The sequence below is a fragment of the Diabrotica virgifera genome, chromosome 1 (genome assembly GCF_917563875.1).
Source record: "Diabrotica virgifera virgifera chromosome 1, PGI_DIABVI_V3a".
Classification (NCBI taxonomy): Eukaryota; Metazoa; Arthropoda; class Insecta; order Coleoptera; family Chrysomelidae; genus Diabrotica; species Diabrotica virgifera.
In genome coordinates this window covers 315,682,353-315,707,686 of record NC_065443.1, presented here as the reverse complement: position 1 = coordinate 315,707,686, position 25,334 = coordinate 315,682,353, and the positions used below count along the sequence as shown (strand labels likewise).

Genomic DNA, 25,334 nt, shown 5'->3' with positions numbered 1-25,334 from the left:
CGCTGCCTCGGTCGTCCCGCTTATTGGTCGTATTATTATTATTATTATTATTATTATTATCCAGATTTAGCCATACGGCTCACACTCCCTCTAAGGGGAAAATTGACTCATCCCAGATACCTACGGTATCAAAAGGATTGAGCTCTGGTGGGACTCTTTCCGTGTTATCGAGCCCTAGGTGACTTGGTATGCAGGTGTATCTCCCAAAAATTTCCGTACACATCTGGCTGTTGCGAGTAGTACTGCTTTCTGCATGGTCTTATAAAGATGTTCATTCAGACCCAGCTTTTTTATGCTTTCGAGGAGGGTCTTCGGAATGACTCCAGTAGTAGACATGATAATCGGTATCGTCTGGGTACTTTGCATTCTCCATTGCCTTCGTATTTGAATTTCTAGATCTCTGTACTTGGCGATCTTTTCAGTGAATTTACTACGTAGATTATTGTTGTTAGGTATCGCCACATCAATTAGTGTTGTTTGTCTTGTTAATTTATTAACTAGTACGAGATCTGGTCTATTGTGTGCCACTGTTTGGTCTGTGAGCACAGTGCGGTCCCAGTATAGCTTGTAGTTGCCATCCTCAAGCATACTCTCAGGGACGTATTGATAATACGGGAGATGGTCCGTTTGGAGAAGTCCAAGCTTGATAGCTATCTCTTGATGAAGGATTTTTCCCACTGCGTCATGCCGTTCCTTGTATTCAGTTGCAGCAAATGCCTGGCAGCCCCCTGTAAGATGTTGGATGGTTTCTTGGGCTTGACATCCATATCGGCATCTGTCGTTTTGAACCTGAGGGTCTTTGATGATATATTTCAGGTAATTTCTCGTTGGTATAACCTGATCTTGAATGGCCAATAATGAACCTTCCGTTTCAGGGAACATCTTTCCTGATGTCAACCAGTAGTTCGACGCTATATTGTCGACGTAATCTTGGCTGACCTCATTGGGATGCCGCCCGTGCAGAGGTTTACCCATCCAGGCGCGCACTTTTTCGTCCTTAGTAAGGTGGTTTATGCGCATTTCTGGTTCCCTCAGTTTGATCGGTGTTGTGTCATCTACTGCGCAGATAGCGCGATGAAGAGTAGATGTCTCAGCCTGCATCTGAAAATAAGTTCTTAAATTAGCAATTTGTTTATCTAATTGCTCACCTATATCCATAAGTCCTCTTCCTCCTAGATTCCGTGGTAATGTTGTTCTTTCTACTGCACTTTTAGGATGGTGTTTTTGTGCCTTTGTGAGGTGTGTTCGCACTTTTCGCTGAAGAGCATCTATATCTGTTTTTGTCCACTTAACAATACCAAATGAGTAGCTAAGCGCGGAACATGCGTAGGTGTTTAGTGCCTTAAACAAATTTCTACTGTTAAGGTGTGAGCGAAGCAGCTGTTTTACCCTTCGTAAAAACTCAGTAGTTATCTCTGTTTTCATTTGTTTATGGTCAATTTTCCGCGCCTGCTTTACTCCAAGATATTTATACATATCGTTTTCACCCATGGCCTCGATGTTCTGGCCATTTTGCATATCGAATCCTCCGGGCTGTACTTTTCCTCTGACTATATTTAAAATACGGCACTTGTCTAGTCCAAAGTGCATACTAATATCATTAGAAAAAGTTTCTACAGTTTTTAGCATCTCGTCGAGTTGGTCTCGAGTGGAAGCCATTAATTTCAAATCATCCATGTACAATAAATGATTAAGCTTCGCCACCACATTGTTGTTATTTTTGATGCTAAAACCTGCATCTGTGGAGTTCAATAGCTGAGATAGTGGGTTCATAGCTAGACAGAACCACAGAGGACTCAACGAATCTCCTTGAAACAGGCCCCGGCTGATTGCGATATTTTCAGTTTCGATGTTACTTTCACCAGGTATTTGAAGGTGAATTCTAGTTTTCCACTCTGTCATTATATGTTGTAAAAAGGTCACTATATTATCATCGACTTTATATATTCTCAATATATCTATAAGCCATTCATGCGGCACTGAATCAAAGGCCTTATTGTAGTCAATAAAAGCAGTAAATAGGTTCCTCTTTTTGGAATATGCTTGATTAGAAATGACTGAGTCGATGATAAGTTGTTCTTTGCAACCCATGGAACCCTTAGCGCATCCTTTCTGTTGAGGCTCTATGATATTGTTCAGAGCACAGTGTTGGTAGATACGCCGGGCTACACAGGATGTGACCAATTTATACAAAGTTGGAAGACAAGTAATTGGGCGATATTTTGCTGGATCTTGGGTGTTATTTTGATCCTTCGGTATTAAATAAGTGGTTCCCTGAGTTAGGAATGATGGTATATCCTGCGGATTAGAAATAACATGATTAATTAGTGTTGATAAGCATTCATGAGTACTCCAAAACTTCTTGAGCCAAAAGTTTTGAACTCCGTCTGGTCCAGGAGATTTCCAGTTATGAAGCTCTTTGATGATATTTGAGACTTCTTCAGTGGTGAAGGGTTCGTAGAGAGTAGTAGTGTAGTGTTGGCAGTTCTGTGCCGTATCTTCTATCCATCCAGCATTGTTGTTAAGAGAAGCTGGTGTGGAAAGTTGATTTCCCCAAAACTCATGAATTTCTTCTTGGCTTGGGTAAGACTTATCGAGATTGTCTACGGTGGTATTGAGTTTTCGATAGAACGCCTTCTCAGCAGTCTCAAAAAGGGCATTGTCGGATTTTCGGTTGTTACTCACTTTGTACCTTCTTAGTCGTCCTGAATAAACTGAGAGTCTTTGTTTTAATGTATCTAGGCATTGTTGGGCTGTGTTGTTTTCTGGATCGAATCTTGAGTGTCTGGGAGTATTCCGTATTATTTCTTCAGCTCTTCTGATGACTCTTGTACTTCTTACACCTCGTATATATTCTGTGACTTGACCAATATCCCTACGCAGTAATTCAATCTTTCCGAGCAGTCTTTTTTCCCAGGGTGCAATTCTGCTACCAGTCCTTCCGTTATTAGTACCCCGTCGTGTTCTGATCTTAATGCCCATTACATTAGCAATTGCTGTTGCTGCACAGTAGATTAGCATGTGCAGATACTCTAATGTGTGGGCTTCTACGACATAATTGGGTAGGACTTCAGTGTTCACAATTTGTAACAGCACACCTAGTCTCTTACAAGAGTTTATTCGTGGTAGCGGTGGTCTGCTAAGTGGGTTTGTTCCATTAAACTCTTGTACAGCACGTGCCATTTCGCTTACTAGGTTATCATGTAGCTCGTTGTTTTCCTGCTCTGTATTGTCAGGTTGAGTTTCTTGTATGGCAAGCTCAGGAATCTGCTCATGAACTTCATTGGGGACTTGATCTTCAATTACAACATTGTTATGAATCTCCCGTTCGACTTCGCTTCTGATGGTATTGCGTCTAGTCTCTGGGATAAGGTTGTTTCTTATAATTACCCGGTATTGGTCTGATACTCGTTGCTCCGATACTTGAATATCTGGGTACGTCCTGCAAAATTCGGCATACAGCTGTTGTCGGTAGCCGATTGTTTCTTGACCGAGGTTTGTCACCTTGTAGTAGAAGCGCAAAATATTTTCATTAATGGACACAGTCCATTTCATGCGCTGCCTCGGTCGTCCCGCTTGAGTGAGCGCCGGCTGATGATCCAGCGCAGCACCTTCGGCGGGTGGAGCTCTTGTTGTTGTTTGGCTCGCTTGTGGTTGTGGTTGTGGTTGGGCTGTAGCTGATTGTATGACAGGGGCCCGCCTCCTCAACACCCTGCCACCGACGTCCCGCATGCTGTCACGTCCAGCGCCGGCTCCAGACGTGCCCTGGCGATCCCCAGGCAGCGATCCTAAACATAAATTATTATTCTCCATTCTCATGGGTGTGCATTTTATACCTACTGCCAGGTGTCAGTTTTTGTTCCACGGCAAGTATCCCTGCTACTCTCTGGGTATTGGCGCTACGAATACCCAGAAAGCATCCCCCATTCGCAGGGGGCCGCGCCTGATAGAAGAACTGACAAAAAACTCCCACAGATTATTATTATTATTATTATTATTATTATTATAAATCAAATAAGGGCAGAGGAGCGAGCTCCTATTATGCCCAAAAACAAAGAGAAATATCATTTTACAACTAATACAAATTAAGAATAAAGTTAAAAATTAACAAACATCAAATAAAAATATTGAAACAATAAAACAATGTCGCCCTAAAATAATTCAATCCTGTAAAGCTCCCATAATGTTCGAAACAAAGAAAAATATCGTTATAAAACTAATAAAAATTTTAAAGATTACAATTTCAAACAAAATTTTGAAACAATAAATAATGCCATCCTAAAATTATTCAGTCTTGCAAAGAAAATAAAGAATTATCAAGTCTATTTTTAAAAATGTTAACACTAGTTGCCGATATGGTGTCTTCATCAAGTTATTCCAGATGTTAAATATTCTGTTTGGTAAAAAGTTCATTCTGGATCTTGTTGTCGTCTGTTCCCTCTTTAATTTATAACGATGACCTCTTAATCGTTCGTCTAGATTTAGCGTAAATATTGTGTTAAGGTTTCCAAAATTATATTTTAAAATACGGAAGGATATAATTAGGTCACCTCGAAGACGTCGATGTTCAAATGTTGTTAGATGAGCCAAGGATAGTCTGTCTTCATAATTAGGTCTTACACGGCCAAATGCCAGTCTTGTGGCTTTACGTTGAATATTTTCAAGTAAGACTTTATCACGGTTAAGATCTGGACTCCACACTGGTCCGGCAAACTCAAGAATAGGTCTGAAGTATATAGAGTAAAGTTTACTCATTGAGGTTAGAGATATTCGTGTAAAACATTTGCGGATTAGAAACAGTTTGGAATTTGCACGTTTACACACGGACACTATATGGTCAGACCAATTTAAGTTACTGTTAACTATCACTCCAAGATCTTTGTGGGAGGTGACTGACTCTATGGGATGCCCATTAATAAAGTACGGTAGTAATGGGTTATTTTTGCCAATATGTAGTATGACGCATTTTTCAATATTCAGTGGAAGTAACCACTCTGAGGACCATTTGAATATTGCGTCAAGATCGGTTTGAAGAACATGTTGGTCAATAATTGGATTCACATATAATTTAGTATCATCTGCGTAAATGGAAACCTTACTGGATACAACAAGAGGAAGATCACTAGTTTATATACAAAATAGTAGTGGTCCAAGTACTGATCCTTGTGGAACTCCACTCTTGACTGGTTTGTCCAGTGAATAAGCTTCCCCAACACGAACTCGGAAGTACCTGTCTGATAGAAAATTTTGAATCCAAAAGTTTAACTTTCCGCGGATACCATAGTGATCCAATTTAGCTAGTAATCGACGTTTGGGAACACGATCGAAAGCTTTGGAGAAATCTAAATAGACTACATCAACAGGATGTCGATTGTTTAAATATGAAGACCAGTCACTTATACAATGAAGTAAGTTTGTGATCGTTGAACGACCCTTGATAAAACCATGCTGCTGGTGAGGGATAACATTTTCTTGAAGGAGGAATTCAGACATAGCTTCAGAAATAATGGATTCCATGACCTTGCCGACAATAGGAACTAGGCTGATTGGACGATAATTATTGCAGTCAAGTTTATTTCCTTTCTTGAATATAGGAGTAACCGAAGCCAATTTCCATGACGAGGGAAGAGAACCCTGATTAAAAGAAGTATTCATTATAAAGGATATAGGAATGGCTACAGACTCTGCACACTGTTTAAGGAAAAAGGAAGTTAGTCCATCTAATCCAGGTGATGAATTATTGCGTAGTTTCGACAAATGTTGTTTAATAACATCTGGAGTGAAAGAGATATTATCAAGAGTTGTAAGGAGACGTGGACTCATTATTTGAGGAATGGTGTCATTTGGTTCGTCTGTAAAAACCTGAGAAAAAAATAAGGATAAACATTCCGAAGATTCATTATTAGAAGAACATATGGACCCATCATCTTTTTGAAGTAATGGTATGGAGACTTTAGAAGATAAAGATGTGCGAATGTACCGATAAATTTTTTTACTGTTACCACTAGAAATTATAGATTCTTCATATTCTGTTCTTAGTTTTAGCAACGATTGTTTGACTCTGTTAGAAAAATTACGGTGAGCGACAAAATCATGCAGGGAACCAGTAAGTTTATACGTTCGCCAAAGCTTTCGTTTATGTCGAATTAAGCGGATAGCTGAGAGGTTAATCCAAGGTTTTAATCGATTTTTGTATATTTGTCGTTCAGTTGTATTATCAGAAATTGTTGTAATAGCAGTATGAAGAAAAGAGTCCCACATTGACGATGGATCTGGGTGATTAAGGAAAATAGATTGCCAGTCTATCTGGGACAAAACAAAATTAACAGTAAAGAAATCAGTAGTGGCATACGTTACGAGATTGTTTTTGCAAAGTGGTGTTAGATTAAATTGAATGTGAGCAGTAATAAGTGAGTGGTCAGAAATACCCACAGGAGAGGACACATCAAGTGTAGAAACTAATTGATCATCATTTGTAAAAAATAAGTCTAAAATTGAAGGATGATTATTAACTCTAAACCCTGTAGGTTCAGTTATTAGTTGGATTAAGTTTGAGTTCATGACAAAGTTTTTAAACAAATTTTGGGAGTTAATAGTGTCAGTTTTGGAAATAATGGGCCAGCTAATCTCAGGAAAATTGAAATCTCCAACGACAATGAGATTTTCAAGGGATGATAATTCCTCAAGTTTGTCAATAAGCATATTGTCCTCAGTAAGTACTGTATCCGGAGGTCGGTATATGCAAAATATTTTAAATGTAAAAGAATTGTTAGTAACAAGTAAATGGATAATTTCTATACCTGGCAAGTCTATTGTTTTATTAGTTATTGAAAAAATATTAGTAATTTCATTTGCTAAATAGATGCATACTCCTCCCCCCCGACGAGTACCTCTGTCTCTGCGAAATATAGTAAAATTATCAATGTTTACAATAGTATCGGGGATTGATGAATTAAGCCATGTTTCTGTTAGGAGAATAATATGAGGATTTAAAAGTTGAACAGTACTTATAAATTCATTAAATTTGGATAAAAGAGAGTTTAGATTTGTATACATAAGAAGCCAATCTGTAAATTTTGGTGCAAGAGAATTATGAACGAAATGTCACGATCTTTGGACTGCCATTCATATATTTAATCGTAAGGTCATTTTCTCCATTACTTTTACGGGTTTCAAGTTCAGTTCGAAGTTCCTTTAATCGAAGTTGCTGCATAGGTGTCTTGTCATCAATAAAGGAATAAGTTTCGGTGGATTTGTTTTCTAAAAGTTTATTTTTGTTACGAAGAATTTGTCGAGTGTGGTGTTCAGAACCCATTATCACCTTTATCATGCGAGGATAACGTCCATTTTGACTGGGTTTACCTACTCTATAAAATGTTACAGGGCTTTCTAGACATCCGATAACTTTCAAGGCCAAATTAATTTTATTTTTATCATGATCTTTCTTACTCTGTGCGTCTCCTGTAGTTTCAGGAACGCCCCTAATCAAAAAATTTTTTGAACGTGACATGCGGTCAGTGGCTTCATTGACAATGCTGTCAGTAAATTCAGGTTTTGCAATCGAATCAAGTTTATTTAATTTATTATTTAGTTGAGATAATTTAGTATCGAAATCTTCAATTTTCTTGTTAATATTCGCTGTAAACTCCATTAGAAGACTCTTGATTTCAGCAATACTTCCAATGCTTGAACTACATGCATTACAAAGTATACATATACCACGTACTTTCTGTCTTGTTACTCGATCATCAATCGACAAATCTGTACAAGAGATATGTATTGGTTTCTTACAGCCATCACACTGGAGTTTTCCATCGGAGCTGGAAGTTAGTTTAGAACAATTTGCACAGAATGATGTATTGGGCATGTTTCACTTTGTGTTAGTTTTAGATATATTTTTATTATTAGGTTGATAATATAACAGTAAATCTACCGTTATCAATTACTTAAATGTTTCCAGTTAAATACAAACTTATTGAAAATTGATTTCTTTTGGGAGCACTTTGAAATATCTGATTCTTATTTGACGTTTTTTTGACGTATGAAAAAAAGTAGGAGGATCCTCAATGCCAATTTTGGGTCTCTGTTACATAACACCTTGGACATCCTTCTAAAAGCGGCTCTAGCCTGCTCTATCCTAGATCTAATTTTGCCGTGACTTTCTGCGTTACAATTTAATTGCTGTCCAAAGTAAACGATTTTATCAACTTGCTCAAGTTTGGTATTATTTACATATTATATAGACGGTTTTATATGCTGTTGTTTACTTATTACGAGTATTTTGATTTTCCGTATGTTCAGATCCCGACCTGCCTGCCTACAACTCTCAACGACACTATCAAGTAGTGTTTGCAGATCGTCTTGAGTAGAAGCTAGGAGTACTGTATCTCCGCATATTAAACAGGGGTGACAAGAGGCATCCCTGCCGTACTCCTCTTTTAATATTAAGAGCCTGTGAATACAGAGTGCTTCGAACGCTCAATTTTGGCTATTAGCAACTTGACATCCATTAAATTGTTAAATTTTCATAGCCTACTTTAGGCTTATTTATTAATTTACGCAGAAAATGAGGATTTATTGATAAAAAATATGGCTAGTTGTTAACGTATCTAACTTTTTTATTATCCAACATAAGAAAATGAATCAAAAAACAAAATGTTAATAAAGCCTAAGCGTACATTCGAGTTTTAATTTCAATATTTTGTATATGCTAGAATATTCCACAGGATGTTCCGAAATTTAAGGAAAACACAGTATGATTTTTACACCATGTAAAATATAACATTTACCTGCCTAGCAACATTATTATTACAGCGATATTATTATTAAAGAATAAGGCTATAACATACTAAAAAATCACTTAAATCGGACAATAGGGCAGTCAATGAGAGTATTTGGCTCCGAATTCCATCCTACTACATCGATTTACTTAATATTTTCACAGTAAGTAGGGAATAGCTCTAGAAACAAAGTCTACCCTATGCCGATGTGCGCTTTTATCTTGGGGGTGGTTCCCACCCCTTCTCGGGGGTGAAAAATGTTTTGGTTAAATAGCCATGGAAGAGGCTAGAGAACCTAATTTTAAGCAAAAACTGTTCTATAATTATTTTTTGAAAACTCAATACTTTTTAAGTTATTCGTGGTTGAAAATTGGCCATTTTCATTGAAAAATTACTCCTTTTCGGACTGATTTTTGCGAATACCTTAAAAACTACGCATCTAACAAAAAGTTTATATAAAATATTTCTGTAGGTTATAAAAAAACTAAGAGATTCGTTTCTTCATAAATCTTCTAGTTAAAATACAAAAAGGGATATGGTAGGTAAGAAGAATTTGTCTTTTTTTGCTGCATGCTCAAATCGGTGTATTCAACTTGAAATAACACAGACACTGTCGATTTTAGGTGTATAATGATACTAATAACTTTTGTAGTGATTGAAAAGACCTTTACAATGAGCAACACTAAATGTCGATTACATTTAAACTAAGCGAGATATTCTGCAAAAACTTGATGACTAATGTATTTTAAGAAGAAATGAGAAGTATATATTTAACCCCTCATCCATCAGAATTTAAATACATCGTTTTTCTTCTACAATACTTTTTATTATAGTTTGATTTATATGTTCAAAAAGTTGGACTGGATTAAAATGAACGGTTTTTGGAAAAAATAAGATAAAATTATAGAGCGCATTTTTAAATTTTCTTAAAAATCTTTTTTTTTCCTCCATGTAACTCTGTAGGGTTGTAAGCTCTGTAGGGCTTTTTCAGATAAAAATTTTCTTTTTATTTTTCATTACTGTATCTCTTAAAATTTTCAAGTTACATGGAGAAATAGGAAGATTTTTAAGAAAATTTAAAAATGCGCTCTACAGTTTGATCTTTTTTTTTTTAAACCATTTATTTTAAACCCGTCCAACTTTTCGAACATAGAAATAACACTATAATAAAAGGTATTGTAGAAGAAAAACGATGCATTTACATTTTGGTGGATGGGGGTTAAAATTACTTCTCATTTTTCCTTAAATTACATTAGTTATCAATTTTTTTTGCAGCATATATCGCTTAGTTTTAATGTAATGAACCTTTAATATAGCTTATTTTAAAGATCCTTCCAAGCACTACAAAAGGTATTAGTAGCATTATACACCTAAAATCGACCGTCTCTCTTTTATTTCAAGTTGAATACACCAATTTGAGAATGTACCAAAAAACATAAACTATTTTCACCTACCATATCTCTTTTTGTATTATAACTAGAAGATTTATGAAGAAAAGTGTCTTTTTGTTTTTTATAACCTACAAAAATGTTTAATATAGTTTTTTTAGTTAGATGCATAGTTTTTAAGATATTCGCAAAAAACCGTTTCAAGAGGTATTATGTTTCAATTAAAATAGTCAATTTTCAACCACGAATATCTCAAAAAGTATTGAATTTACAAAAAAAATTATAGAACAGTTTTTGCTTAGAATTAGGTTCTCTAGCGAATTCCGTGGTAATTTTAACCCCAAAATTTTCCACCCCTAAGAAGGGCTGGGAACCACCCCCAAGATAAAAGCACGCATCGACATAGGGTAGACTTTAAATTACGAGATAAGTAGAGGCTACACCCAAAATTTCATTAAAATCCATGCAGTAGGATAGAATTCGGGGGTAATATCCTATTCTTGCTCCCATTGACTGGCGTACAACAGGTTTAGGAAAATCGAGACATCTAACATGTATAACTTATCGAGTGAACCGATTTTTTGCTCGCAAGTGTAATTGATCTACATATCTATTTCATTGGATTTTATATTTAACACGAATTACTTTTTATGCTAGGTCTCTTTTTTACTCACAGAAAAATAAGTTAAACAAGGCAAAACAATACCAAAACAATCTTTGTTACCTTGTTGACTATGGATTTTGACGTTTATCAGTTTCAGTGACAGTGACATTAGTAAATAGTAAATTAAGGAATAACATTAAATTAAAAAGAAATAGTAAATTATACGAAAAAATAGTAAGTAAAACTTTTCTGTTGTTAAAGCGTATAACAGAATTAGTTCCACCATAAAATAAAAACGATAATACCATTCCTTTAAGTTGAACTCATCTTGCGGAAAGATTTCATAATTTAATTTTTATTTCTCAATTATAAGAGGATTTCAGCTTCTGGTAGAAAATAATACCCTGTGACAATATTATTACCGATTCTACTGCTCTTATTACTTTCTAATAAAGCCAATCATTAGATAAAGTCGACATCTCAATGTTAAAAGAAAGAAAGAGCTTAGCAAGTAGTCACCAGCCTTAGAATCTTGTCAAATTTAAAAAGAAGAAATTGAAATAAAGGGTTTATGTAATAATTTAAATAATACGGTATATTGATTGTCTCCATCTCGAAAATAAAATTAATTTCAGTGCAAAAAACTGAATAAAAACGTATTTGCAGCTTCGATTTACTAACAAATAGTCCAGAAAGCATCTGCGCATCCGCTAGGAAAAATATTCCGATTCGGATTTTTTGCACAATTTTACTCAAAAAGGATCCCTTTTAACAAATTTGCATGTTACCAGGACCAAAAATGGGTCAAAAATTTTTTAAACGTTTTTTTTTTGTTTTTTTCCTAAAATTATTTTTTTGTCACGAAACAAACGTTTTTTGTTTTTTCAAATGTTTTTTAGGTTTTTTTGATCATTCCAAACATAAAAGGTCTTTAGTGACTTTTCTCTAAAGTTGACAGTTTTTGACATATAAGCGATTAAAAATTGAAAAATTGCGAAATCGGCCATTTTTAACCCTCCAAAACTATGTGAAAAACTGAAAATTTGAATGTTGCCAAGGTAGTTAGATATTCTTTGAACATCATTTGATGAAATCCCGAAGAGTTTTTTGCAATACAATATTCAAAACTCCTTTGTTTTTTAATTGCTATTCAAGCGTACACGACACTATTTTCCACCGTTGCATGTGTATACAGTACGGTGCAAATGAAAAGAATAAATTCGTTATTTCATAAACCGGCGACTTTAAGTAAAAATTCCGAAACAGGTCGATTTTTATTTTTAAGTTATGATATTGTGGCATATATAGTACACTAGTGACGTCATCCATCTGGGAGTGATGACGTAATCGATGATTTTTTTAAATGAGAATAGGGGTCGTGTGCTAGCTCATTTGAAAGGTTCTTCAATTCTCTATTCAGTAATATAAACATTTATATAAATATTTATACAGGGTGTCCAAAAAATTTTTGATTAAATTATTTGAAAAAAAAGAAGAATATATGTAATTTATTTAATTCAAAATACATTTTACTGTTACCCGAAAACTAAAAAATGTTTATTTCACAAATAAACATTGCTTTTCGATTAAATTCAATGTTCAGGCCAGCTCCCGCCAACCACCTGCCTATTGGGAGTTTGAACATTTAATTTAAACGAAAAAAAAATGTTTATTTGTGAAATAAACTTTGTTTTCTGATTTGTGAAAGTAGTAAAATGTATTTTGAATTAAATAATTTACACATATTCTTCTTTTTTATCAAATAATTTAATTTAGTAAACATTTTTTGGACACCCTGTATAATTAATTATGTAAATGTTAATATTACTGAATAAGGAATTGAAGAACCTTTCGAATGAGCTAGCACACGACCCCTATTCTCATTTAAAAAAATCATCGATTACGTCATCACGCCCAGATGGATGACGTCACTAGTACACCCTATATGCCACAATATCACAACTTAAAAATAAAAATCGACCTGTTTCGGGATTTTTCCGGTTTACGAAATAACGAATTCATTCCTTTCATTTGCACCATACTTCATACACATGCAACGGTGGAAAATAGTTCACGCACGCTTGATTAGCAATTAAAAAACAAAGGAGTGTTGAATATTGTATTGCAAAAAACTCTTCGGGATTTCATCAATCGATGCTTAAAAAATATCTGCCTACCTTGGCAACATTCAAATTTTCAGTTTTTCACATAATTTATGAGGGTTAAAAATAGCCGATTTCACAATTTTTCAATTTTTAATCGCTTATATGTCAAAAACTATCAACTTTAGAGAAAAGTCACTAAAGAAATTTTCTGTTTGGAATTATCCAAAAAATCTAAAAAAAAACTTTGTTCCATGCAAAAAAAATAATTTTAGGAAAAAAACAACCACTTTTTTGACTCACAGCCAAAAATTTTTGACCCACTTTTGGTCCTGGCAACATGCAAATTTGTTAAAAGGGGTCCTTTTTGAGTAAGATTGTGCAAAAAATCCGAATCGGAATATTTTCCTAGCAGATCCGCAGTGGCTTTCTGGACTAAAAACGTTATTAATATTACAATGTTATTCACGCGAAAACTATCGAGGAATCAGCATTATATCGTCTGTAAAGTAAATCTGAACACATAATATTTACAAAGTGGTGAAACGCCAAGCATCACATTTAACAATGAACGAATACCTAAAATAGACAGCCTAAAATATTTGGGAATACACCTGGACAAACATCTAACCTGGCGTATCCATATATCGAAAAAAAGAAAGCAGCTGGATACTAAATGGAAAAAGCTGTACTGGTTTCTTGGTACAAAATCACAATTATCATTACGGAACAAATTACTAGCGTACAATACCGTTCTCAAACCAGTATGGAGCTATGGAATCCAGTTATGGGGAACAGCATCTAACTCGAACATTGCTATCATCGAAAGATTCCAGTCAAAAGCCCTGAGGAGTATTATAGTAGATCTTCCCTGGTTTGTAACCAGTCGAAACATTTATAATGATTTAGAGATACCAACGGTTACTGAAGTGACCAAAAAGCTTAGCACAAACTACATAAGATGCTTAGAGGAACATCCAAACACATTGGCAATAAATCTGCTTGACAACTGTGAAGAAACCCGAAGGCTGAAAATAAGAACATCTTTGGATCTACCATTCTAACAGCAGTTATTGTACATATGAAATTAATTTTAAATTGTGATAGTTTTATTCTTTTAAGGTGATACAGTAGCGATCAACAGGTAGCCAAAACGCGTTCCAAGATTGCGGCTGTAATTTTGAATATTTTTTCGAGATATTTGGCATACGTATTCGTAATATAATAAAGAATGAGGGTACAGAGCCCAATTTGAAAAATATATTAATATGTGGAAATTACTCTGTAATTAAATACAATATTAAAAAAACGAGCCTGTACCGCCATTAAGAAGAACAAAAAATATGCTTTCTTCAAATAAACTTTTTTATCCCATGCCTAGATTTTGTGTCATTTTGGAACTATTAATGAAATAAAACATTTTAGTAGTTCCAAAATGACACAAAATCTAGGCATCGGATAAAAAAGTTTATTTGAAGAAAGTGTATTTTTTTGTTCTTCTTAATGGCGGTACAGGCTCGTTTTTTAATATTGTATTTAATCATAGAGTAATTTTCACAATATTAATATTTTTTTTCAAATTGGGCTCTGTACCGCCATTCTTTATTATATTACGAATACGTGTGCCAAATATCTCGAAAAAATATTCAAAATTACAGCCGCAATCTTAGAACGCGTTTTCGCTACCTGTTGATCGCTACTGTTTCCTCTTAATATCAATGTAATAATGTAAAATTATAAATTGTTATTCTTTGTAACATAAATGTAAGAATGTAACAGTGCATACAGGTAGGGATGGGAAAAACCTACCGGTTATAACCTAAAACTGGTTTTTTTCTTCTGCAATAATCAGTTTTTCCGGTTGTTTTTTTGTCACGGTTATAACAGGTTTTTTCTTTTTAAAGTAGTAACCGGTAAAAACCGGGTAAGTGGAAAAAATACTGAATTTAGAGAAAAAATGTGAAAAATTTTCGCCCACCGCGCGAAAATGATAAATATTAAGCTGACTGAAACCGATTTCACAACACCGATGACTGATTGCTATACTGATATGGACTGATATCCATTCGAATGGAGTATCGCAAACTGAAGCGCAATGTAAATGTAACTTATTGGGTATTGGCTGTGGCTCAAAAAACCAAACACCGGTTTTTGGAAGAACTTGATTTTTTACCGATTATAACTGTTTTTTTTACCGGTTATAACCGGTAGGTTAAACCGTAGGTAAAAGAACCGGTATAACCGAAAACCGGTGTTTTGTCAACAACCGCCATCCCTAATACAGAGAGTGGATCTTTCGACAAACTCTCTTTCACGACATTGTATCATTATTCATTATTGTGGTTATTGTATGATATACGGATTCTACGGAAATACCATAAAGGAAAAATTAGAAATCGGTGTAAAGGAAAAAATCGACTTTGGTGGAGAAATATTACAAAAGACCTTTTTTTTCCAATGATCAAAAGAATCTAAAATAATGTAACCGGGTTGAAAAAATTGATTTTTTAAATTTGTTTAAATGTTTTTTTAAATAAATTAATGTAGCTAGGTATAGGGAATATAACACCAAAAATAATCAGCATTTCTTAAGGACTTCAAAACGCAAAAATATACAGGGTGTTCCGTTTGAAATAAGAAAATTCATTAGATTTCCAGAAAAACAGAAGTTCTGACAACAATGTAATTACTACTATTATATCCGCCGCATTAAAAAACCCTTACCCACCAAAATCTATAAAAAATCGTGCAAGCAGTTTCCGAGAAAAATGAGGCTTTCCATACATAAAACTCACTCTGTATAATATACGCCATTTAATAATACAAGGCAAGGTAGACGGAAGAAGAAAGGCCAGGTCGAAGAAAAAAGGCCAGGCCGAAGAAGACCGTCATGACTTAAATACCTGTGAGAATGGTTGAACAGATATTCTGCATCCCTTTACCGAGCTGCCATCAAAGAAATAACTATAGTTAATTTGATAGTCAACGTTCAATAATCGAGAACTGCACATGAAGAAGAAGATTATTGTGTGTTCAATTACATAAATTTCTGTAAAACTGATTATAGAGTATTATTTCATAATTTCATGCCACATACCCCCTTCATCCATTCAGATAAAGGATATAGGCCTGGATCCCGCGTATGAAAAAAAAGTTGATTAATAGCAAGCTGAAAATTTGTTAATAGCTTAACGGTGTCTAGTCGGACAAACTTTGATGTACGGGAACACTGGCAAAGGGGAAGTTTTAATTGTGGAACAGGTTAAATATTTGGAACGGTCAGAACACGAAAACGGCACATTTATTTTTTCCGACAAAATAGACTTTAACTCTCCGAGCAGAGATTAAACTCTCATGCAAAAATCAGACTGATATTTATTACCTGTCATAATTCCTGTCATTTGACATATTCTACATGTTCCACTCATTAAAACGCCCATTTGGTGTTAAATAGCAGTCTGATTTTTGCATGAGAGTTTAATCTCTGTTCGGAGAGTTTAAGCCTATTCTGTCGGACAAAATAAATGTGCCGTTTTCGTGGTCTGGCCGTTCCAAATTTTTAACCTGTTCCACAATTAAAACTGCCCCTGTTCCAGTGTTCCCATATATCAAAGTTTATCCGACTAGACACCCTTAAGCTATTAACAAATTTTCAGCTTGCTATTAATCAACTTTTTTTTCATACACGGGGTCCAGACCTAATAGATATACAAACTAAAATTAATAGAAGAAGGCGGTATGTACAGTTTTTATTTATTTATAGGAAAAATACTAAAAACAAAAACAAATTATCAACACTATATTATGTAAATGAATGCTTATAGCAATTAAATAAAACCAAATAACACCAACAATATTTTCCTGATAAAAGTAGACGAATAAAAACTTTAACTGCCCATATCTCAAAAGATACGCTTTGTAATACACCTCATTCTTCCACTTAGGTCTTCTATTATCGCTATTATTTAATAATAGCAAAAACAGTTGCCAAAAATAGATTGCCAAAATTTTTGCTAATCATTTGATAACTGTCAAATCAGAATTTGGTATTAGTTTTGAGAGTACACTAAATGTAAGAACAAATACTTACGATGTCGGGATAGTATCACGAGGTTTTTTTCTCGTGATTTACTATGGAATCTCTAACACGAGAATTTTACTGTCACCGTTGCATGTGGTTGCCTTTTTAAAGACAGATTACATGCTATGATTCTTGAGTTGGGGTTGATTTCATCTAATCGAATGAACTATCTTTCAGTACAGTCGTCCCAGGAACGCAATTCATAAATATTGGCAATATTATATATGTAAGTTAAGAAACCAGAACTGCTAAATCACCAATAATAAAAGGACAGCGTAAGCAAGCTTCACCTCGACCACACCTCGGCGTCACCGAGCTTATAAATAAACTTTTGCATTATATAGCGTCACTCTTATTTTGCATTTAACTGTAGTAAGTAGTCCCTTGTCAATAAAGTTCTTTTTAAAAACGTTGTTCTTGGACTTAGAAACTTCACTGGCGCAGTCAGTAGGATTTTTCGGGAATTACGTCGCAAAATTACGTTACAAAAATCGAACGATTTCGCGAGTAGTTTTTCGTTTTAACGATTTACCGGAAAACCGAACTTTTTGTGAAAGTGTCCAAGATCAGCTTTAGACAAGGTATCACCAAGACCTGGGGAGAGAACAAGAATCGTCGAACCCTAGAGGCAGTAGATTTTAAGCAGTAGTTCAACGAGACCTGGGAGAAGAACAAAATCGTCGAATCCTATAGGCAGAAATGTTGAAATTCTACATTTTAATGTAAGTGTTTCCTAATTTTTCCATTTTATTATTCCATTTTATATTTTCCTATACATATTTGAGAATACTTATAGTCAGAGAGCTAACGACAGTAAATGATTTTTTTTTAAGATTTTATGATTTTACAAAAATTTTTATTTTAAATAAGAAAAATATTATTATTATTATATTATATTATTATATTTTTGAAAATATTTGATTATATTGAAGTTGAAACATATTTAATATTATTTTATTATAACCTGATATATTATTTGAAAAAAAAATTTAATGAGTGAAACTGATAGTAAATTAGATTTAAGTAGCCTTGTAGCAGAATTAAATTCAATTTTAGAACCAAATAGTGATAAAGATAACGAAATGGCTCAAACAAACTACCAATTGTTAAAACTTTACTTAGATTCTATCCCAGCATACGATGGTAATCCACATACTTTAACCATATTTATTGAAAATTGTGAAAATTTAATAACTAATTTTGCTAGCCAAACAGATGGCACTTTGAATACATTTTTACTTCGAGCTATATTAGGTAAATTAAATGGAAGAGCTCAAATGTTAATAGGCTCTAGGACAGAATTAAATACATGGCAACTTGTAAAAGATGCCCTTAATCTTAGTTTTGGAGATCAGAGAGATCTCGATTGCCTTATCCAAGACCTGATAACGTTGAGGCCTTTCAAAAATGAAACCCCTTATAATTTTGGCATGCGATGCCAAGAAACACGTAGTTTAGTAGCACAAAAATTAAATACCCTTAATATTAAAGCACCAGAAAAATTAATTAGAATACAAAGTTACGATGACTTATGTTTAAAAACTTACATTAGAGGCTTACCCTTATCGTTACAAACAAATATTAGATTGAGAAACCCAGACAGTTTAGAGAAAGCTATGTGCTTCGTTATCGAAGAAGAGAATTTTCTATATTCGTTACAACGCGGAAATAATTTAAACTCACAAAATTCTTTTAGACCCTCATCGAGACATACTCCTATGAGAAACAATAATACTAATCAAACTTTTATTCCTAGAAATAATTTTCAACAAAATCGCCCTAATATGAGATTTCCACCTTACCAATATCAAAATATCAGACCGCAATACCAGAATAATAATTTTAATCCTAACAATACTTTTCAAGCACACCAAAATCATTTCCGAAATTTCAATAATTATAATTCTAACTTCAATCCAAGAAATTTCGACAATAATAATTCTAATTTCCGACCAAGGAACTTCAATAATAATAATCCTAATTTTCAACAAAGATATGTTAATAATCGACCCCAAAATCAAAATCAATACCAGCCAGAACCGATGGATACAAATTCACGAAATACTTCTTTAAGATCTAAACCACATTTTACTTCCACACAATTATTTAATCAACAAATAAATAACGATCAAATACAATTCGAAAACCCCTTTGAAAATAATGATTACGAAAACCTGATTCAAAGTTCAGTACCCTATCCAGTACCGCCTTACGAGAACAATTATGAAACTCAATCCAGTCCTTATCAAACTCAAGACAACACATATGAAAGATCATATCACGATCCAACTCAAAATGTTGAAAACGTAAATTTTTGCATGACCCAAGAAAATTACAATCCGACATAATATACTTAAATACAACGATAGCAGATTTACCACATATTATTATACCAGAACTCAATGCCAGATTTTTATTAGATACAGGGTCTTCCAAAAGTTTAATCTCTCCACAGTTAGCGCATAAATATTATAAAAATTTTATTTCTTATGAAAATTTTAATATACACACAGCTCACGGAATTTCTATGCACAATGAAATAATTAATATTCCAGCTTTTAACATTTTTAAAGTAAACCAATATAATAAGTTTTATGTTTTTAAATTTAGCGAAAATTTTGATGGACTAATTGGTATAGATTTATTACAAAAATTAAAAGCTTCAATTAACGTCAACACGCGACAAATGAAAACGCCTTATGTAACTATACCCATAATTTTTGAACCCAGTAAAAAGAATATATTATATCCCAAAGCAACTTTTAATCATACAATAATTATTCCCCCTAGAACTAAGCAAATAGTCAAAATACCGGTAAAATTAAATGAAGGATTAGGTATACTAGAATATAAAAATTTTGGTAAAGGAATCGAAATGCCTAAAGCAGTAGTTAACGTAAAAAATTATTTTGCTATAACTATTATTACGAATATGAGCGAATATAAGACAACGTTAAGTAATATTGAACCCTTAGATATAGAACCATTAGATATAGTAAATACTAATTTTATAAGAAAGATGGAAACTGACGAAGAAACGTCTATTAATGATGATAATATGTTAAAAAGGAATTTAAAAAATATAAGGATAAATCATTGCAACAAAGAAGAAAAAGAATTACTAAAAAAGCTTTGTTTCCAATACAGAGATATATTTTATTGTGAAGGCATACCCTTAAGTTTTACTAATAGTATTAAACATAAAATTAAAGTTACTGATGATTCTGCAATATATACAAAATCATATCGTTTCCCGGAAGTTCACCGAGAAGAAGTTAAATCCCAAATAAATAAGATGTTAGCAGAAGGTATAATAGAAGATAGCAATTCAGCGTTTTCGAGTCCCATTTGGGTGGTCCCGAAAAAACAAGATGCTACAGGAAAAAGAAAATGGCGTCTAGTAATAGATTACAGAAAGTTAAACGAGAGAACCATAGATGATAAATACCCATTACCAAACATAACAGAAATTTTAGATAAATTAGGAAGAGCAAATTATTTTTCGACACTAGATCTTGCAAGTGGCTTCCACCAAATAGAAGTAGACCCACAAGATGTTGAAAAAACAGCCTTTAGTACCCCACAAGGTCACTTTCAATTTAAAAGAATGCCTTTTGGTTTGAAAAATGCACCCTCAACTTTTCAGAGAGTAATAGACAATGTTTTAAGAGGACTAACAGACGAAACATGTATAGTATATTTAGACGATATTTTAATTTATAGCACATCTTTACAAGAGCACCTTGAAAAATTAAAAATAGTTTTCGAAAGACTTAGAAAAAGTAATTTAAAGGTACAATTAGACAAGTCAGAATTTTTACAAAAAACAGTTATGTATTTAGGACATGTAATTACCCCTCAAGGCGTAAAACCAAACCCCGATAAAATCGCAGCTATAAAAAGATTTCCCATTCCAAAAACCCAAACTGAAATAAAAAGCTTTTTAGGATTACTAGGTTACTATAGACGATTTATAAAAGATTTTGCAAAAATTACTAAACCAATGACCAAATGTTTGAAAAAAGGTTCTAAAGTAAACCACGATAAAGATTTTATTGACTGTTTTGAAACTTGCAAACAAGTATTAACAAATGATCCTATTTTACAATACCCAAATTTTAGCGAACCATTTATATTAACGACAGATGCTAGCAATTATGCAATTGGAGCCGTATTATCACAAGGAAATGTACCAAATGATCGACCCGTCGCATACGCCTCAAGAACACTAAATAAATCAGAGACAAATTATTCAACTATAGAGAAGGAGCTATTAGCAATTGTATGGGCCTGTAAACATTTTAGACCATACCTTTACGGAAGAAAATTTTTCATTTACACGGATCACAAACCATTATCTTGGCTTTTTAGTCTAAAAGAGCCAAACTCAAAATTAATACGTTGGCGTCTAAAACTAGAAGAATTCGATTATAAAATTATTTATAAAAAAGGAAAACACAATACAAACGCAGACTGTCTATCTCGCATTACAATTAACGCATTAGAAGATGAATCAATAATAAATAATCCTGGAGACGTAGACGAAGATATTTTAAAGTACCTCCAAAATTTTGCAGAAAATCCATTAGACCAACAACCTTCAACAAGTAACAATAACGACTCAAGAAAAATTAACATTATTTCTGATATAAGAATACCTCCAGACAAAATAAATACACAAGACGAGACACATCCAAATTCCATAACTTAAACGACAATCCCGGACTTTTACCCCTTTATTTAGGCACAGCCCGAATTCAGACAGATGTTTGGACTTTTATACATATCTATGACATCACAAACATTACTACAAATTTCCTTACTCTACAAAATCAATATAATTCCATGATAAATACCCTTTCAAATACTTCTCAAATTCTAAGCTTTAATAAAGAATTTCAAGACTCCTATCATTTAATCCAAATTTTAGAAAACAAAATTTATCTCGAATTAAGACAATTAAATCCCTTTTGGAATACCAGATCTAAAAGATCTCTATTTGATGGTGTAGGTTCCGCAATAAAATTTATAACCGGAAACCTAGACCAAAACGATGCAAAACGCTACGACGACGCTATATCAACTTTAACAAATAATCAAAATAATATTAAAACTATAGTTAAAAACCAAATCACCTTATTAAGATCTTCAATAAAGAATTTTGAAAAGAATACAAAAATCTTAGCCCATAACCAGTTAATTTTAAGTTCACGAATAACAGAAGTTCAAAACTTAATTAAAGATATAAAGATAGAAAAAGTTGAGACATTTCATTATTTTGCACTAGAAAGACTTGTATCGCAATTTTACACTAGTTTCCAAATTATTTATGATCTTCTAGAAAAAATCGAAGTTGCTATCAGCTTTTCAAAACTAAATACATTTCATAATTCGATAGCCGACCCAGATGAACTATTTCTCGAAATTTTAAACGTTAGTAAATTCCTTAAAAATAACAAATTCCCTTTTGAATTATCTTTGCAAAATATTTTGTTGTTCGAAAAAATAATAAAGATAAAAAGTTATAGTAAAGCAAATAAAATAATTTTTGTACTTGAATTACCCATTGTTGAGATCAATGACTATGATTATTATCATCTTTATTCCTTTCCGACCCGATACCAAACTCATGTTAGAACAATTATTCCAAAATCCAAGTTCCTACTTTCCAATCGATACCAATATGCACTTGCCAACGTTCAATGTCAAAAATTGTTAGAAGAAGAATATTTATGCCACGATGTCCAGTCCATTGAAGTAACACCAACAGCCCCTTGCGAAGTTCAACTAATACAGTACTCAAAATTTGTAAATCAATGTCAATCAGTGCCAACAGAAATTAACAATATAAAAATTCAAAAACTTGAAAACAATAAGTGGATCGTAATAACTCTAAACAAAGTGATTAGTATTCAAAAATGCGACAAAAATTCGGACAATATTCCATTAAACGGTAGTTACTTAATCGAACTCAATAGTGCGTGCGAAATTTATATAGACAATTACGTTTTAAAATCATTTGAACTAAAAACTCCAAACTTTGTTAAAATGGAACTGCCAAATTTAGAAGTGTTACTAAAAACCCCGGTCAGTGATCTAAACTTTAAAACAATAAAAATAGACTCAATAAAATTAGACGAATTAAATAATGTTCAAAGTGCTTTAGCAGATCAAGAAAACAAAATAGACAATCTAGACACAGTTCCCATTCATTTTCAACATGTCAGTTTTTATACCATAATTTTATATGTCATAGCAATCATCTTCCTTGTCTACACCATTTGGCAAATATACAGAAAAAATACGAATCCAGAATCACCAAAAGAATCCACAGAACAAGAAAAGAAGGTACCAGAAAATTTTCCATTTCTTCGAACTATGCTACCCCATAGTTCTCATCTAGCCCCGGAGGAGTTAAGAAACCAGAACTGCTAAATCACCAATAATAAAAGGACAGCGTAAGCAAGCTTCACCTCGACCACACCTCGGCGTCACCGAGCTTATAAATAAACTTTTGCATTATATAGCGTCACTCTTATTTTGCATTTAACTGTAGTAAGTAGTCCCTTGTCAATAAAGTTCTTTTTAAAAACGTTGTTCTTGGACTTAGAAACTTCACTTGTATAATAATATGTCTGAATTGCCGATATAAATGAGTCAGATTCAATTAAATTATTAGAAGAATTTTTTACTAAGGTAACATTTTTTCAGGTAAATTGTGGCTTATTTTCCATTTAGAACAGTTGATTACAAAAATGCCACAAAGAAATAGCTTCAGAACAACAGAATAGTAGGATGTTGCTTTTCTTACTAACTTGATATATCATATTATGTACCCAAAAGTAAAAAAGAATACTGGAGTTAAAATGAATGTGTTAAAATACTCAGTGCATTTTTGAACAATAGCAGAAACCAAATAGACGACTTTTGTGATAGAATGACAAAAATATATTCCTTAGCTTATAGTATGGTATAGTTAGACCCAAACCCAGACATCCAAAGTGAAAGTTATCCTCCAACACCAAATTATTCTATATGGTCCAGATAATTTTCAGAAAAAAATCACACCATTTTGAGCGTCGGGTTTGGGGGGAGAGGGGGGAGAAATCTGTAAATTCGTAGTTTTTTAGGTTTTTCGTCAATATTTCTAAAACTATGCGGTTTAGCATGAACAACCCTTTATACAAAATTGTTCTACATTAAATTTGAAATAAAAAAGGCCCTATGCATAACCCTTCTAAAATGAACGGTTCCAAAGTTACGGAGGTAGTATAGTATAATTGGTTCAAAAAAAGGCCTAACCGAGACATCCAAAGTAAAAGTTTTCTTTCAACACCAAATTGTTCTATATGGCCCACATTATGTTTAGTAAAAAGTTACACCATTTGGAGCGTCCGGTTTGGGGGAGAGATGGGGGAGAAGTCGGTAAATTAGTAGTTTTTTTACGTTTTTCGTCAATATTTCTAAAACTATGCTTTAGCGTAAAGAATCTTCTATAGAAAAATGTTCTACATAAAATTTAAAACAAAAAAGGTTTTATCCATAATTGTTATAAAATCAACGGTTCCAGAGTTACGGAAGGTGAAAAGTGGAGGTTTTCGATACTTTTTATATTTACCGATTTATCCCCCCTCTTCCCCCCAAACCCGACGCTCAAAATGGTGTGAATTTTTTCTGAACATTATGTGGACCATATAGAACAATTTGGTGTTGGAGGATAACTTTCACTTTGGATGTCTGGGTTTTTGGTATAGAGTTATACAATACATTGCCCAAAAAATATAAAAAGTATCGAAAACCTCGACTTTCACCCTCCGTAACTCTGGAACCGTTGATGTTATAACAATTATTTATACAAGATGTTTTGTTTTAAATTTCATGTAGAATATTTTTGTATATAACATTGTTTACGCTAAAGCATAGTTTTAGAAATATTGACGCAAAACGTAAAAAAACTACTAATTTACCGACTTCTCCCCCATCTGCCCCCCAAACCGGACGCTCAAAATGATGTAACTTTTTACTGAACAATATGTGGACCATATAGAACAATTTGGTGTTGGAGGAAAACTTTTACTTTGGATGTTTGGGTTAGGCCTTTTTTTGGACCAGTTATACTATACTACCTCCGTAACTTGGGAACCATGCATTTTAGAAAGATTATCCATGGGGCCTTTTTTATTTAAAATTTAATGTCGTAGAACAATTTTGTATAGAAGGTTGTTCATGCTAAACCGCATAGTTTTAGTAATATTGACGAAAAACGTAAAAACTACGAGTTTACCGATTTCTCCCCCCTCTCCCCCCCAAACCCGACGCTCAAAATGGCGTGACTTTTTTCTGGACATTGTGTGGACCATATAGAACAATTTGGTGTTG

At 33.5% G+C, this 25,334-nt stretch overlaps 2 protein-coding genes across 4 annotated transcripts in view; one reads left to right on the top strand and one right to left on the bottom strand.

Annotated features, from left to right (window-relative positions):
* The window catches only part of LOC126879248 (synaptic vesicular amine transporter), a 332,565-nt gene that overhangs the window by 252,432 nt on the left and 54,799 nt on the right, over positions 1-25,334 (bottom strand). The gene's annotated exons all lie outside the window — the stretch shown is intronic.
* LOC126878642 (GATA zinc finger domain-containing protein 14-like) lies at positions 18,386-19,303 on the top strand. The gene has a single exon (XM_050641472.1). It carries the CDS (start codon positions 18,386-18,388, stop codon positions 19,301-19,303), a length of 918 nt encoding a protein of 305 aa, XP_050497429.1.